This window comes from Trachurus trachurus (assembly GCF_905171665.1).
Source record: "Trachurus trachurus genome assembly, chromosome: 10".
Classification (NCBI taxonomy): Eukaryota; Metazoa; Chordata; class Actinopteri; order Carangiformes; family Carangidae; genus Trachurus; species Trachurus trachurus.
In genome coordinates, this window is record NC_139894.1 from 18,150,755 (window position 1) to 18,168,224 (window position 17,470).

Genomic DNA, 17,470 nt, shown 5'->3' on the forward strand with positions numbered 1-17,470 from the left:
AGATACGTTAGCTCAGTGGGCGTGGCTAACTGCAGGCATGCGCATTGGTGTGAGTGCCTTCAGAGCGCTGCAGAAGAGGATGTTACGGTGTGTATTTTGTGCGTGCGAGACAGAGAGACTGAGAGCAGTGCTGTAGGTTGTTATCAGGTAATTAAAATGCCAATCACAACTATTATATATAGCCGAGAGCATTAATAATTATAGGATTGTTCATGTCTAATAGGTCATTGTTTATTCTATTACAATACTGGTAAAGAGGGACAAAGTTAATTTATTCAAGTGCTTAGGAGTAGATGTAGTTAAAACTCTTCTAAAGAATACTTCTCACGTATTCACTTATAAAACCACTGATAGGTTTAATTCAGGTGCATTTCAGAGACAGATATTGTAGTTTTTGCTTCATTGCATTATTATCTAACACTTGTAAAATAAAACAAATCACTTAATACAGCTTTATACCTCCTCTTTAGGTTTCATTTTCATGCCATGCCATGCACTTATCAGAATTGTTAAATAAAAGTTACAAAATGTCAGAAGGTAATAATATAGCTAGTTATTTAAAAGCACACTCTCCAGGCACCAATACAACTTTAGGGAAAAAGTCACAGAGTTTATATGAAATGGGTAATACCAAAATTCATTGCAGGAATTTTCTATATCTTTCATTCTGCAACACATAAATAGCATCTGCTCTCAAAAACGCCCTGTAATTACTACTCGATGGTCACTGTGGGAAGAAAGAGAGAGTGTGTGCACACGTGTGAGTGAGGGAGACAGTCAGTCAGAGCAATAGGAAGGAAGGGAGGGCGAAAAGAAGGATGTCTAGAGATTCACAGAAAGAGCGAGAAAGAGGGAGGGAGAGTCACTGTCAATGCACAATTATCTCACCTCACTGGTCTTTCTCGTTGGTCTGCTTCAGTGTGTAAGATCTGAGGAACGCTGCCGTGTGCCATCCCTCCTCCCCATCACTGGTGATCTGAACGGCTGTTGGAGAAGAGGTGTGACCAAAGCAGTCTTCCTGTACTGAAACCTCTGACTTTTGATGACAGAGAGAAACTTTCAAGGGACACGAGAGGACAAAAGGCAGGAGTCACCTCGACTTTGACTCGGCTTTGTGCCAAAGGAATACAAAGAGAGTGTGAGAGAGATTTCTGCTTACATTTTTGAGGATTATGAAGAAGTGGAAAAAGAAAAAAATCTATCCTTGCTGAGGAAGTTAAATGTCCTGATACTTGCTGCGAGACATTGCTATGTCAATAATGGAAAAAGATTGGAACATGAAGAGAGAGGGAAACAACCGTCACAGGAGTCTTAACACCAAAAGCTGGACTTTGGGGTGACCATTTTTACACAAATACTTTAATCTTTCAGTGTCTTCAGTCTCTTTTCATTCCTTTTTAGCAGACTATACTTGTGGCGTTCACGTGTACTCATTGTTGACATGCCTTTCTGTGACTTCTGGATTTGACACAGAGTTGTTTCTAGATGTCTCAGTCACATAATCCAGCAGATGGTCAGGCCTTGCTGCAGTCCATGCTGCAGAGACTGAAACTCCAGTCAGGGAGAGAGGGCCAGCCATTCCTGCACACGCCTGTACCCACCACAGCCGCTCCCACGCTGAGGGAAGATGGTGGGACGGGAGCTTCCAACCTCCAGAGAGTAAACAATAATTCTGTAAATGGCTTTCAGTTTGGCACCAATGGCGTCCAATCAAGGCAGTTTGGGAGCCCTAGTGTGGGCAGTAATTTTGGCCTCAGCGGTGGGAACGTTCAGCAACCAGGTCACGACAGGGGTCTCGTTTCCTTTCCCTCCCAGAAAGACAGCACGGACAGTAACGCTGGTGAGAACAGGGTGTGGGCACAGGCCACATCGCCTGGGTTCACCTCGACAGGAACAGAGCAGCTGTTTCCCGCTAGATCACTCAAGGATGCTGATACCACTTCCTCTGAGAGGACTGATGGGGAAAGTGTGAGTTTTGTCAGTTCCCCGCTGACAAGACATATTCCTGATGATAAAGATGCCGCCACAAGGTTGGGACAGAATCAGGTCCAAGATCAGGGCTTCAAACCCAAAGTGTATTTGTGGTCTCTGACGCCCACGGAAAGTCAAGAGAATAAAGTCCTGCTTATGGGAAATGGAGGACTGGGAGCTCTGGCGCAGAGTAAAGACATCCAGTTTGCAGCAGATAGCCACAACACAACCAGCAGCAGCAGCATTAGAAGAAACCAACGATCATCTGAGAAAAAAACAAGGAGATGGACACAGAAGTTGAAGGAGAGATGGTTGGACAGGACGGGGGGGTTGAGCAAAAAAGGAAAAGAAGATGGGGGAGTAGACCAGAGGAATGAGCAAGGAACTGATGTGAGTCCTGCATTTTTGGATATATTCACTTAATATTGTCAAAATTAAGATAAACTGGTGAAACTGCAACTTGTTTATTTCACAGACTTCCCCTCAAAACCAGCTACTCAGAGCGGAAAATCTCACCAATAAGGAGCAAGACAGTAAAGCCAGGACGGAGGACAGCACTCCCGATGGGCATGTCAGGTAATTAGTCAAATAAATTGCAAATACACACCCTACCAACCTGACACCAAAGTTCTCACAATCAGGTTTCGTTGATTCGTCTCTCAGTCCAAAAGTTACACCAGTTAGATATGTGAGGTATTTGTCAGCTGTGATGTTGGTCTGTGCTGTAATGTTCCCTCTGATGTGCCAAACACACACCTCTCGCTGACAGCAGCTGTCACCAGACGTCTTCAGTCGCAGGTTTCGTACTGCAAAGTGAACATGACCATTTTATAATAATAATAATATCTTCTAATATGTATCTTATTTATCCTATCTTCTTGATGGTGGTTAAATATTCTATTTTTCACTATTTTATGTGCTGATTTTTGTTTGTTTACTCTTTTGCAAAGTAATTAGTAACAATTGTTCGAAAGTTTCTTCACCACGCTGAGAATTGGAGAACTGAGTGGGCTGTGATGCTAAATTGCTGGGGCTTAAACCAACACTAAGGAACTTTTCAACCTTCATAAAATATTTTCATAACTTTTGTGATGATACATCGACTTACAACAAGTTGAATGACACCTCTGTCATGGTCTGAGGGGGTCTGTATCTCTTTCTCTGGCACTAAGCAGCTTTGAGGAGCATGGTAGGAACCCGGCTCTCACTTTACTTTCACTTTCACTTTTGCGAGTCACAACAAGGAGGGAACAGGCAAAACGGCACTTTAGCAATGGATTATGTTTGTGTTTTCACTTTGAAATGATCCACTGGAAACAGAAACTTAGTTTTGATGTCTTCTGTTAATTTTAATGCAGGATATTTACAGGGCTTCACGCTAGTGTTCATGGGAAATGGAGTCTTCCTTCAGGCAAAACACTTTGGTCCACAGGCGCCACCAAACTCAACCAAAACTGAAAGTTCTTTAGTACTGCTTTAAAAGACCCCACCATCCCTAAACTTAGCTGTCCCAGAGGGGCCAACTCAATATCAACTGAAAAAGTGCCTGACTAAAAATATGATGAAATACTGACAATGATTGATATATTCAATGAATTAACATAAGCATTTATCATAACCTACACAGGAATTTATAACACCGAGTATCATTTGAATCATATGCTGTGATTGGGGGAGCAAAAACAAAAACATGTCAGAAAGCAAAGGGGTTAGAAAATAGTGCAAATGCAATGTTGGCCACTGCAAAAGTTCACTGTGTGTTGCGTAAAAATATTTTTAAGACATCAATTTTATGTAAACACTGCATTCATTATATTATTATATTTAAAGTTTATTTTTTGGGGCTTTTTATTGCCTTTAATTGATAGCACAGTCAAGAGAGAGACAGGAAATGGGGAGGCAGACAGGGGGAATGACATGCAGGGGCGAACCAGGGCTGCATGCAGTGAGTACTAGCCTCAACATGGGGTGGCAGCTCTACCAAGTGAGCTAAATGCCACCCCATATTATTATATTTAATCTACAATAAAATGTTATAATGGGGTTTATTCAAGTAAAATACAGTATTTGTAACACAAAGACATCAGACAGAACAGATCAGAAATGTATGGGCCCAGAACTCATACATTTGTGGCACTGAACAAACTGCACTGCTGATGTTCGTCATAATGAAGGGACGTGTAAAGCTGTGAGACAATGTGGCTTTTTGAAAAATGTATTTCGGGGTTTATAATAGAGGTCTACGTCACACAGGAATGAGACACATCAGATAACATGTGATTGATATGATTTGTTTACAGTATGAATCTCTTCTCCTGTGTCAGGTCCTCTAGTGATTTTGAGGTTGGTTTGGGCTCATTCAGTCTACTGGAGGAGATTATCACAGGTCAGGAGTGGGCGAAGTTCCTCAATCCAAACCTCCCAGCCACCTCAGCCAATCAGAGACCCTCACAGGAGCCGCTGAGCCAATTCAAAATCCATGAGAACAACTCGTGGAGCTTCAGGGGCACCGAGTCATCACCTGTCTCAGGTTTCAGCATGGCACAGATGCCAAATGCTGCTTCCCTACCTGTCAGCATGGACATGTCAGCAGGGAAACAACAGCACCTCGCTCATGCAACAGCTGATCTGTCAGAACCAATGGAAGATTTGCAGTCTGGACAGAGAGCCAAGGAACACCAACAGAGACCTCCCTCCTTCGCTGTGGTCAGATATCTCTTATAACATTTTCATGGAAATTATTTATAATAATAATACATTTTATTTATAACGCACTTTTACAGGTGCTCAAAGACGCTTACATAAAAATAACAACACAATTAAAATACAGAAACAATGTATGTTCTTCCTGTCAAGATTGCAACACTTCAATATAAACATCCATAACCACATTTCTTTAACTTTACATCTTTGTTTGACCTTTTTACTTTCACTTTTGAGTTAATCGCCACATCATTTGGTTTCAGCCTGCAGATAATCAGGACAACTCAGCACTGAAGAGAGTCCCGCTCAACAGGAAGAGACAGCATCAGTCAGCCGAGAGGGTTCAAACTGAGAAAATGAGTGATGTCCAAGAGGCGGGCCGAGGTGAGAACAAGTTCATACTCTGAATTATCATACACTTGAGTTCACAAAAGTCACGCCTTGTCATCTGCAGCAGACATATCTGAAATGATGTTATTCATTTGTTTTTCTTTACTTTTCTCATTTCTCTCATCAAACAGGGTCAGGACATGATGAATTCATGGCAGACTCTCCTGCTTCCCCTCTCTCTCCATCCTCCTTTAACCCTTTTGCTCCTGCACCTCGGGGTGTCCTCAAACAGTCCTTATCCCTGAATTCAGGATGCTCAATGGAGACCGTGACAAAAAGGGTGAGATATTGTGCATCAAAGCGCCTCCTTGTGGTCTTAGACCACAAGGACAATCTCCACAGCATTTTACTCATGTTTCTCACTTTTAGGTTTCTGTGGATGAAAGCATCTCCCATATGACTAAATGCAAATATACGTACATTAGATCATATTATAAGCTAATACTAAACCCTTATAATTTGCATCTTACTGACACTGTTCTCCCACAATAAAACGTACAAAGGAAATGCAGGAGTTCGGCTGCAGAAATACAAATAAAATATAACAATAATAAACATTCAATTCTATATGTAGCCTATGTATTAGTCTATACAGGTTTTCAGATTGCAGATATTTTATTACCAATTCATCCTCTGCTATTTTCTGTTCATATTAATTTATTCTGTTTATCTTCCCTGGATCAGAGGCGAGTTGAGGAGAACCGCCGGGTGCATTTTTCAGAGATGGTAGTGAGCATCGCTGCTCCTCAGCTGGATGTTAATGCTACAGACTCAGAGGAGGAACCAGAAACAGAGGAGGACTCTGTGACAGAGCAGGACTATGAGGTGGAGCAGGCGGCAGGGGCAGCGGTGATGGAGGAGGTGGCACCGGCGCGTAGGCCCGCCCTCCCTACATGGATAAAGGCTCTGAAGAAGAGGAACATGGGGAGGAAACACAGATAGTGACTGTCAAACGACTAAAACTGAGCATCTGGTCTCACACGTATTTTGTTTCAATTAAAATAGAGGAAAGGAATCTCAATAAAGCGAGATAGGCTCACCAACTTTGAAGACTCTTTTCAATAATGGAAATATTTTTGAAAATGTCACACCAAGCCGACAGCGTCACAAGATTTGTAAAAACTACAAAACATATAAATGTTTGCTGCATGGATTGTTCTGTACACTTTAAGTACCACTGGGTCTTATTGCTTGTCAAAGGTCAAAATAGTAGTTGACCAAGCATTTCCAGGCTGCGCCGTAAATTCAAAAATGGCAGCAAACCTGAATCTGAACTTCTCATCTCATGAGGACTATGGTGTTGAAGCATCACATGTCGGTTTTAATTGAAGTTGTTTTAGTTATGTTTTATATATTTTTTTTAATTCTTGTTTTTTAGTCTGTGCTTTCCTCTGTCTGTTTAGACTGGGTTATATATTGACAGTGTTGCATTGGCTTTTAAAGCAGTATACCAGAGGTCTGTTGTCTTGCCCTCCTCCTTCAGTATCACAGTGGACAGCAGCAGACTAGTGGTCTGCTGTCTCTGTCACTGACTCATCCTCCATATCCACATCCTGTCCAGCCATCCTGACAATTAACCCCAGAGGGGGGAAGAGATATGAGTTGCAGCAAAAGCAGTGGTTTCTAATTTGTCTGCTATTGTGTTCAACTCTTGAAATGGGGAAAATATGTTTTGAAGCCATTTTCTTACTGGAATCAGAGAGAAGCACTCGCTTTTTTGTCTTGACAGCGTTTTTCACTCAGAAAATCACACATTTTATATGCTTGTCATAAATAAGTTGGTACATCCTTACAATGTCATCAGCCTCTGTTTTTTCTATAGTTTTTATATCCTGGACATAGAGTTACAGTGATGCATCTATGCAAGTGGAGCTTTTACAGAGGGATCATCTGAAAAAGTAACAGTATTTGCACATTTCACCTTCAAATGTATGAAAACTCAAAGAAACGTATTTCTTTTTTTCATTCTGTCAAGAGACAAACTACAGAGGACTTTATGGCTCTGTGTGTTATGCTCTGTCATTTCCATTACATGCATTATATTGATTTGTGCGATTAGATTAGTACATTCAATTTTATGGCTAACTGCTGTCAATTCCTCTGTGGCCTCCTTCCACAGATATCTTCTGTTGTAAATCACTGTCAGAGCCATTAAGAGGCTCTTTAGCTGATCTATTAGCACCCTGGCCACATTTCATACTGAAATGAGAGGGAGGACAGAGAGAGAGGAGAGGGGCAAAGGCCAAAATGTACAGCATTTGCTTGCGTCTGAGCGAAGCAGACAGAGGGCTAAATAAATAAATAAAAATGTTTGCGACAGAGCCGTGGGAGCAAACCAGTGTAAAAGCAAATTATGATATAATTTTAGATTTTCCTCACAAAAAAGTGGACTTGCATTAGTCAATTAGTCTGTGCAGCAACATCTCCTACTGTGCATCATCACCAAGAAGTGGTCTAAATAATGGCCCATTTGTAAACCACAAGTAGCGCACACACTCACTGCCACCACCACCATCTCCTTATTAACACTCACACACACACAGGCCATTAAGAGCCTTCAGCGCTTTTATTTGTGCAGGAAGAAGAAGGAGGGGAGTTGGTGAGTGACACATGATGACATGAAATAAAAAGAAGAAGAAATGCAAGTAGCTTTATTTACAGTAGCAGTTTTCATGTTGACCATGTTTGTCGAATTATGGCTCATCTGAGCAAAGCTAACTGGAAATGAGAGGCAGATTAATTCAGCTTTAATACTCATTTGCTAAGTAAGGGTTAATAGGAGGTAGGGAATGATTAATTAGTAGTAATAGTAGTTAATAAAACTGCTTATTATAAAATAACATTTTATTACTGTATGATTCCCTCTGAGTTTTATGACTGTTGTTATAACTTGGCTTTATTGAGGTGGTGAAGAGTTGGCCATTCGCTGACTTTCACCATGAATCTTTCTCTAGTGAGCTTTGCTTTGAGTGTTGCTAACCCAGAGGCTCCAGTTTACCGGTCACTTTTACCGGCTACAAGGCCAAAGTTCTTCTCTTCTGACTCCACTTCAAGTTGTGAAATTGTGAAGCCGGCAGCAAAGTTGTCCATATTTATCCAATTCCATGAATTTGCCCCACTAAATGTGCCTGTAAGATCCTGACATCCAGAATAAGGCATGATGAATCTCTTGTGAGGCCATAAGGGAAAGGAACAGGCAGAGAAAGAGGAATGTCCACCTCTTCAAATTGTTGTTGTTGTTGTTGCCATGTCGAGGGAAATGGCCCCGGAGTCGTAGGAGCTCTTGATACCTGGTTTGAATGACAACAGGCTCCCTGGGCTCTGAGCGAGGGACGCTTCAATCTGAGCCTCCGACACCTGGAACGACAAAACAGTGAAGAGGCGTTTACAGAGAAGCCCCCCTGGTCAGCTGCAAGTGTCTTTCCTGTTTCCCCACAAGTGGTCAGATGCAAGTGTATCGTAAAAAAAAAAAGTATATACGTATATATTACCTCCTCAAATTTTTTGGCTTTGTATTGGTCTGCCCCTTTCAGGAAGTTCAGTAAGATAATGTCACAAAGAACAGTACCCTGTTGATGCAGATAAAAAAAGAGAAACAATGACAAACAGCGACAAGAAAACTACGGTACATATTCCCCATATAAAGTATGATGAGATATTCCCTACCAGTCCGACAGAGGTGAAGGCAGCTACCAAGTTGATCAGTGTTGGGATGGTGTCAAACTTTCCTCCCTGGAGACGGGAGAGGAGATGGGGTCAGTCCTTGCACAAGTTGAACATATTTTGCAAGATGAACATTTGAGAAATATTCTTATCCACTTTATTGGGGATATTTAGATGACAAGATTGAAAGAATAGACAAGAGACATGTAGTAAATTGTTCATACTAGGCAGCAGGAATCAGGACTAATATCCACAGACTAACAAGCACGGGTACGATAACTACATGGATAACTGTGGCAAGGTTCAGAGGCTCCCAGTAGTTTTTATGGTTTAACAGAAGGTTGCACGTTGCAGGCAGCAAGCCTGGACAAGATCTATCAGCATTAACAGCCAAGACGAGTTGTGTTGGTGTGGTTCGTATGGTAAAGTACCGACCATGAAAGATTAACACTATTTGAGGTTGTAATGTTTCCATTTATATGGCTGGCTTTAACGTGGGGGGAACCAAACAGACAGACGTAGCTACATCTGAGCCGTCCTTATTCACAATATGGAAAATAACTTGTGTGGGTTGAGCAGGCACAGAGGCTACAGTCCTCGATGCAGCAGGCCCCGATTCGAATCCCAAATCTGGTGGCCCTTTGCTGCATGTCATCCCCCTTCTCTCTGCCTCCCCATTTCCTGTGTCTCTCAACTATCCTACCAATTACAGCGCAAAAACAAAAATCATATCATATGACAACAGAAGTAAAGATGATAACATGTACGTGTACAAAAATAAATGTGGGTGTAGTTACTCTTCAAATTTACACACACAACAATTCAATCCAACTCACATTTCCCGTCACCATAACATCAAAGCGGATTGCAAAAGCTTTGTGAAGTGTCCGAAAGTCAGTCCCGTTCTCTGTCTTGTAGTATTTGGCAAATCTGTGTCCAAACAGATCGGAAAAAAAGTTGAAAAATGAAACGGAATAAAGAATGAGTGTAACGCCTTAAGTTAAAATGAAATCTTACCTGAAGTTGTACCCTTGAGAGACTTTATTCCTTTCAAATGGTGAATCCAGTCGCGTGAACGAATACTTGGGCACACATTTATCCTCAGCCAGGTCAAAGTTACACCTCCAATTAACGTTTATTCCTATTTCTCCACCCTAAGAGAGAAAGATTAGAAAAAGAAAGATGCACCTTGAGGTTTGACACCTTTGATAAATAAAACTCTATCATCAATCAACTTGTTGCATGTAATAATCAGAGTTGGGACACAGCAGAAAATGGTACAGTTAAAATCATCAACCTGAGGCTGAAGAGTGAATTAAATTTTGCGGGGAGAGAGGTGGGAGGAGGAGAAAGAGGACAGATACAGGACCTTGACTCCCAGGCCTTCTGCAGTCTGCCCGGTGTAGCCCAGCACGTCCCCCACCCGAAAGATGGGACAGAAGGGGTTCGTATCTGGATGGTAGTGACAACTCTTAATCTGGTCAGATGTCATTTTGTCAGGAAAGTTTCCTCTAAGAGACAAACATAGATTAAATGATCATAATGTTTTGAATATCGAATTATCTGCAATATTTTTATTTGCAATCTTCAAATTACCATGACATTTCTGTTGCACAATTTGGACAATATGCATGTGTATATGTATGCCTGCGGCTGCGTGTGTATGTGTGTGTCCTACCTGGTGATATTGAAGAGTGGGAAGCGAACGCTGTTTTTGATGAAAATGGTGAAGTTCTCCACATTCAGTGATGCACTGAGGACGAGGATGTTGACAGAGAAGGAGGGGACAGGATGACAATCGAGCCTTGTCTAATGCACAGGTGTGTCTGTGTGTGTGGTTGTGAGTGTGTGAATCTTACGTGGAGTTGTCATCCCTCTCCGGCGGACACCATCCTTCAATCTCGCAATGACCCTTAGTTTGATTGTTGGATTTGAGGCAAGTACCTGTTAGTACTCCTGGTGTATGAGAGAGAAGAGAGGAGATACGGTATGTCTGTTATTATTTTGTTTTTTTATGTTGCCATGTTGTTAATGTAAACTGCAGCCACTTAAAATGAGCTGTGTAGATTTTTTATATTGCTATATAGATATTTTTAGCACTAGTAGGTGTTTGGTTGTCTGTCTAGAAGAAATGTTTGAAGCTCTGCATCAAACTTCCTTCATTCACGCACCAAGAACTGTCTCCAGCAGAAAACAACACACATGCAATCAACAACTTTTCTTCTTCTTTCACTTCTCTTCTTCTATTTAAGTTAGCATGCTAACTAGCTAGCCCCGGCCCTGAAGGATTGTTTTGATGATTCCCAATAGCGAGTCACGCCACAGAGGAACGTATTATGGCCTACGCTTTTGTCTTTTGTCTTATAGTGGTGGTGGTGACACTGACATTGTTGGTGAGACTGAAAAGGAAAGAGCAGTAACGCTGTCTTTGTAGCAATAACAAAACTTACAAATATCTCCTTTAAGAAATTAGACTCACCATTGGAAAGGATGGCAAAGGGATGGTTCACGCAAAAGTCATCCGTCTCACAGCTGAACTTCTTATTAGTCTGGCAGGAAAACACACAGAATATCATAATGTGTAAATGCTAAAATACAATAAATACAATTGAATAAAAATAAACATTTATGACAGTGTTGGGAGAGTTCTGTCTGAAACTACAGCCACAAAATATTGATTTGAATGAGCCCTCACCTCTGCACATTTTCCTTGGAACTGATTTTCAGTGATGATGAGTCTGGTCATGATGCAGAACACCGCTGACCCCTGTAACACAGCACGACACAAGTTTATGTAAAGCTGTGCAGTGGTCAGTCCACAGGGCAGTGGATCTTTCCTGTGTAGTGACAGACAGCTCACATCGACTCCAGACACACAAACCAACACCAAACTTAAGACGTTATTGGAGTAGGCCAACCCAGACAGAAGTTCAACATTCAAGATTTCTTTATCGTCATTTCACAGTATACCACACAGGTACAAAGTGGAATGAAATGTTGTCACCACTGGCTCCACAAAAAAATAAATATTAGTTAAGTTAAACCATTTGACAGAGCAGGAAAAAGCCTATTTGAAAGCAGCAGGTGATGCTTGTGTGTGTGTGTGTGTGGAGTGTTATGTGTTATCAGGGTCACACACCTGTTGGGGGAAGACGTAGTCGGCCACATCCATCACATGGTCCTTGTGGTAACCGAAGCCCTTGACTTTGGTCATTACAGAGGACTCGATGGCGGTTTCGGTCACCTGATAAGCTTTCTCATGGATGAAGACCCAGCTGCAGGAACACAAACGGTTTAACAGCCGAGTTCATTCCTGGACACTATTAGATCGAAAGACTGTTGCTTTTGATGCACAAATCTAGTATCTGCAAATTAGTTTAAAATCACAATTTGAATTTGTGTTAGTAGCTCAAATTTATGGTTGCCAGGTTGGCAGGATAGAAGAACACACTCAGTCTAGACAAAAAGAGAAAAATATTTTGTGTGGGACAAAGTCATGTAACAGTTCACTTCCTTTTGTTTTCTAGTTGACATATAAGTAGCAGTGTTATATACACAACTCAGTACTGTTCTATTGGTATTTCCTGACTTTTATCTCAAACATTTGGAGTTTTATCTCAGAAAGCCTGACTTTTTAACTCACATATAGTACAACATAAGAAACATTATTATACCTACCATTTGTTTGAAATTATAAAATGACAGAAAGCAACAGCAATCTAAGCAAGAAAAATACCAGTAGAAAAACCTTTCATAACCTGTCACACGTGTTGGTTCTCCTTGTACAAATTGAACATGAAAATATTTTATTAACAGCTATCATCTGTTTGGAATAATAAAAAAAAAATATTTAAAAAAACAACAAGTTAATCTAGCAGCAGATGGGATGTTTGTTTTATCAGTTATTATTATCATACAGTTGAAAACATCTTTTAGGATTGTGAAAATACTTTCAGAGCAACATCAAGTGTTCATTATTTAAATATTTTGCATAATTTTTTATTATTATTAGAATTTGTCTAATTTCTTTCATCACATTTTGTGCATCACTTAAGTACCTTACCTCAGGCTCTGCACTTCTAGTATTTCTATTTTACATGACTGTACATTTTTAGAATTAAAGTAATATGGCGCATCTTCACAAAGATGAACCTATATAAATGTTAAATTATTATAGCCAGGTGCAACAATAAAAAGCTGTTAACATGTTAATGCATCGCTAATAATCAAAAATAATTTATAGAGCGACAAAAGGCATGCAGGACAGGAGTATTTCGAACTTTTACTAGGGAGTTGAGTACTTTTCTGTAAAGGGCTTGAGCAGGTGAGGCATAATTTTACTTCACTTCCACTCTCACTTCTTCCTGTATTTTGAAATTGAGGGGCCTCAGTGGAGGCAAATTTTCAACGCATGTCATTTCAAACTATTTGGAAACTTTATAGTTCTCTCTTAACAATTTTCTCAGTCATATTGTTGCTGAAGATACAGATTTGAGGGGCGGTGTTTGGCTCAGTTGGTGGAGCGCCCGTCCCATGTGTTGAGGCTATAGTCCTCACTGCAGAAGACCCCGGTTCGGGTCCTGTGCTGAGCGGCCCTGTCCTGCGTGTCATTTCCCCCCCTCTCTGCCTCCCATTTCCTGTCTCTCTCAACTATCCTATCATTGGTGGATAGCAATAAACAAAAGATTACAAGATTACAACAACAGAGAACAGAGAACAATAAAGAAACAACACACTACTAACCCGACAAAGTAGGTGATGATTAGCAGCTGCACGATCCGGTTGATGATGCCCACAGACCAACTCTTGACCACCACAGACTTGGTGGTCTCGTAGGTGAAGAAGTCAGTGATGCAGCCCGACACCATGCCCATGGCTGCGAGACTGAAGTACCACAGCTCGGGTCTTCCTGAGTCTGAGAGAAAAATGCAAACTCCCAACGTCCAGGCTGCCAACAGGTGCCTTCTGTAAATTTCTAAGAATAAAACTGTTGTTGAACGTCTAGAAGCTCACAATCTGATTCTAAATGTGGCCTTGATTGTCACGCTGATCCTGTCATTCAGTCCCTGTAATGTGGCCTGTGTTCATCTGCTTCATTGCGTATTTGATGGTCAACCTCACTTTCTGCCTCGTCCTCCTCTCTGTCATTGGCTTCATTGGTTTATGACACAAACTAGAACCTCCCCTTCCTCCTTCTCAAATGAGGTAGGGAAATATATGAAAGTGTCTCCTCTGCCCCCTCCCCCCCTCCTTCCTCCCTCACCACAAATCCCCATCTCCCACACCTCTTTTCTATCTCTTTTTCATCTTTGGCTCGTTGCAGTTCCGTGCAATAGTTTTGAAAATGCACAAACAACGAGCACACTCTCAGATTTGTTCATGGGCGATGATCAATAATCCCTTATGGTCATTTTCATTTGTTCCAGACACATCTCAGACATCCTCTCAGTGACTTTTCAACACTCATTTGATGCTTTTATCCAAAGCGATCTACACTACCGCGACCACTTTATTTATTTTTGAGTACTAGTGAATGAATTAGAGGGAATTTAACACTCAAACCTGCTCATTTCACTACAGGCCCCAAGATCTAAAAGACACAAGATCTAAAACTGTTTCAGAGCAGCAAGTCCCAAATTAAAGTCAAGCCTGTGCATTGCCTTAATGCCCTGTAACAACCATGAGTGTAAATATGCTAAAGGGATATTCTTATCTTGTACTGTCAGCTACACAACCATACTACTGTAGCTGGGTCTTTACTTGGAAGAGATAAATCAATTTTAATAGTTAATTGATTATCATCTTTTTGATACCACTTGTCCTGATAAAATCCATGGTTTTCAAGTGCATCCAAAGGGCTGGCGTGATGATATGCAGAGATTTTATAATATCTACTGTAAAACGTGGTGTGTTATTAGAGCACTGTAGGAAATGTAGTCAATGGGAAGGTTTGCTTTATAGGAATGTTAGATTTTAATGATTTTCTTTCATCAGTGTGGTGAAGTAAGTTATTTAATTAGCTGTGTTTGTCCATACAGACATCCCTGTGTAGTTTTTCTTCTTTTTTTATCCATGAACTTTCCCAATTGATTTCTAAAAGGATTTCTTTAGGGCTATTGGAAGCTGATGTTTAAATGATACAGTGACATACCTGCTGTATGTACAGAAAAAACTCAAATCAGCTGGGTTGCATTTATTATTAACGCCAAGTCTCTTAGTTTTCATTCCAGGATGAAAAAATGTTTTTGACCAGTACCAACAGACTGTGTTTTCATATTTATTCTGGTTTGTGTTCTACGAATACTTTTGTTGTAAGAGTAATACACAAAAAGTTGTGGTTTGAGTAACTTCAGTCAGGACCAAGTTGATGTGAGATGCATTTTCTCTTTCTCGTAATCGGCTGTATGGACTTCTGAGAATGTCCTGCCTTCACAGATGTAACCAGTAACCGCGAAAACAAATTCAAATGTTCGATATGTCTCCATTAAACATCCCAGGGTTGCATTTCTGTACATCAACAGTATAGAAGAAAAAAGAAACCTGACTCTATACTGAAAGCTCCTGCCAAGATGCTCGAGTCACTGTAACAAATTACAAGCTGCGGCATTACTGACATCTGTGCAATAATTGCGACATATGATATGATCACTTCTCAATACACTCATGAGCACCAGCAGCATTACTGCCTCTCACATCGAGAGATAATGTAATGATGCAAGTGTGTGTGTGTCGGTATATGTGTGTGCAGATGTATGTGCCTAGAGACTATGTCATTTCTTAAGTGGGTCCATTATGTTTGCGGTGAATTAATGGTATCCTAATACAAAACAAGACACGCGTAAACACACATGCGAGTTCTGGACATTCAGAGAAGCACACAAGCTTTCAGGCTGCACGCGACTGTAACATTTCATCACAAAGACATTTTGTCGACATTCCTGTGATGACAAGTGATACACATACGCAAACATGAGTGGTGGTCCACGTTAGAGGATGACGGTCATATGGATTTCTTTGTGGAAGAGGAAACCGTTGTGAAAGTGATCATCATGCCACAGGAAGGGATCTATGTAAACACATTCACACTCGATCCTTCTTTGACCGCAACATTAAAGAAGTAAAGGGACACTTTGGAATTAGGCCTACTTGTTTTGTTTTTTTGCTTAGCCATTAAAACAAAGCATCTCTCCTCAGGGTTATTCCCCCCTCACAGGGCTCCAGACTAACTTTTTACTAGGCGCAAGCAGAAAATTTAGGGTTGAGTCGCCCCTTCCACGTTTTACTAGTGTCAAAAAAGAGGTAAATTTACTGGTTGCACATGCACAAGTAGATGAAAAATTCACTTGCACTGTCTCAGGAGCAAAATGTCTGGAGCCCTGCCTCAGGGATTTTTACCTGCAAAGAATCATACTCGGTCTGTGTTGTTTAGCTCAGTAGATAGAGCAGGCGCCCCATGTGCAAAGGCTACAGTCCCCGCTGTATCGATCCCGACTCAGGTGCCCCTTTCCTGCATGTCATTCCCCCCCTCTCTGCCTCCCATTTCCTGTCTCTCTCAACTACCCTGTCAATTAAAGGCGAAAAAGCCCCCAAAAATATATTAAAAATGTCAACTGACATAAACACGAGGGGTCATCCTTAGGAAGTCCGGTCAGTGTTACTCCAGCAGGAAGAGTACGTTATCGTCAAAACCCAACACTGCCCCAGTGGAAGTGAACCACACATCCGGGAGCGTTTGGCTCTTAAAAACCACTCTCTCCTCAACCCTAATATAGCAGCCCTTTCACAAACCGCCCTGTGGCCACCCGTTTGAAACCACTGTCTCTCTAACATTCACCAGTGACGCCATCAAACCCCCCCACCTTCCCCCCGATAACACACACTCCCAAACCACCCTGCCTGGTTAAATGGACCTGATGTACAGTACAGCGCCACTGGGGATTTCCTGAGTAAGACTAAAGTAAAGAGATGTTTTCAACCTTTCATTTCTTTCTTTTTTTTTTGGTTATTTGACCTTAAGGTGTTTGGGCATGTATAGACTGACTCCCTGTTTACTCGATGTACTGCACATCATTTTATTTTCATAGGAGACATGTAGCAACAGGAAAATGTAAATACCAAAAGTAACAATGGCTGCATTTTGTTTATATGTTTCAGGGTGCTCTATCAGCTCTCAGGCAGAAACACAACACCCCCCAAGTGCCTGTTAACAGCAGATGCCATCGCAACCCAGCTCCTAAAAAATGGACGATTTCCAGGTGCAGATAAGAACTTTGCCCGCCTGACGTCGCGGGAAGTATCGGCTCTCCTCAGAGCAGCCAGCGTCGATACTAACTTGTCAGGACACTTCACAACAACTGAGCTAAAGGCAGCCATTTCCAAACTTAAGCAAGGCAAGGATAACATCCACCCAAAGTTTGTGATCCACCAAAGTGAAGCAACATCTGCCAAAGGTCCAAGCTCCCTAAGATATGGCAACGGGCTGCTGTCATAGCCCTGCTGAAACCCAATAAACCTGCGGAAGATCCCAAGGCCTATAGACCAATCTCGCTGCTCTGTGTCCCCTTTAAGATCTTGGAAAGGATGATCCATAGTCGCATTGAGCCAGTTGTGGAACCACAGCTCCCAAGGGACTGGGAGCAGGCTGGCTTCTGGCGGGGCAGTGGACCAGGTAACCCTCCACACACAAGACCTTGAGGACAGCTTCCAGGCCAAAGGAAAAGCTGGGGTAGTCTTACTGGACCTG

At 41.5% G+C, this 17,470-nt stretch overlaps 2 protein-coding genes across 2 annotated transcripts; one reads left to right on the top strand and one right to left on the bottom strand.

The window, feature by feature from the left end:
• The first annotated feature begins 1,394 nt into the window (after window positions 1–1,394).
• On the top strand, window positions 1,395–6,661 carry LOC310992682 (uncharacterized protein). The gene is made up of 6 exons (XM_083980822.1): window positions 1,395–2,361; window positions 2,447–2,547; window positions 4,296–4,677; window positions 4,938–5,058; window positions 5,196–5,344; window positions 5,749–6,661. Exons 1-6 carry the CDS (start codon window positions 1,486–1,488, stop codon window positions 6,004–6,006), a joined length of 1,887 nt encoding a protein of 628 aa, XP_083836948.1. The 5' UTR covers window positions 1,395–1,485; the 3' UTR covers window positions 6,007–6,661.
• A 1,625-nt stretch (window positions 6,662–8,286) lies between these two features.
• Window positions 8,287–13,595, bottom strand: p2rx3a (purinergic receptor P2X, ligand-gated ion channel, 3a; the record flags this gene model as incomplete). The annotated part of the gene is made up of 12 exons (XM_083981227.1): window positions 8,287–8,421; window positions 8,556–8,633; window positions 8,731–8,796; window positions 9,564–9,657; window positions 9,745–9,881; window positions 10,097–10,238; window positions 10,406–10,480; window positions 10,587–10,683; window positions 11,207–11,276; window positions 11,423–11,494; window positions 11,867–12,002; window positions 13,471–13,595. 12 exons carry the CDS (start codon window positions 13,593–13,595, stop codon window positions 8,287–8,289), a joined length of 1,227 nt encoding a protein of 408 aa, XP_083837353.1.
• Window positions 13,596–17,470: the final 3,875 nt, after the last annotated feature.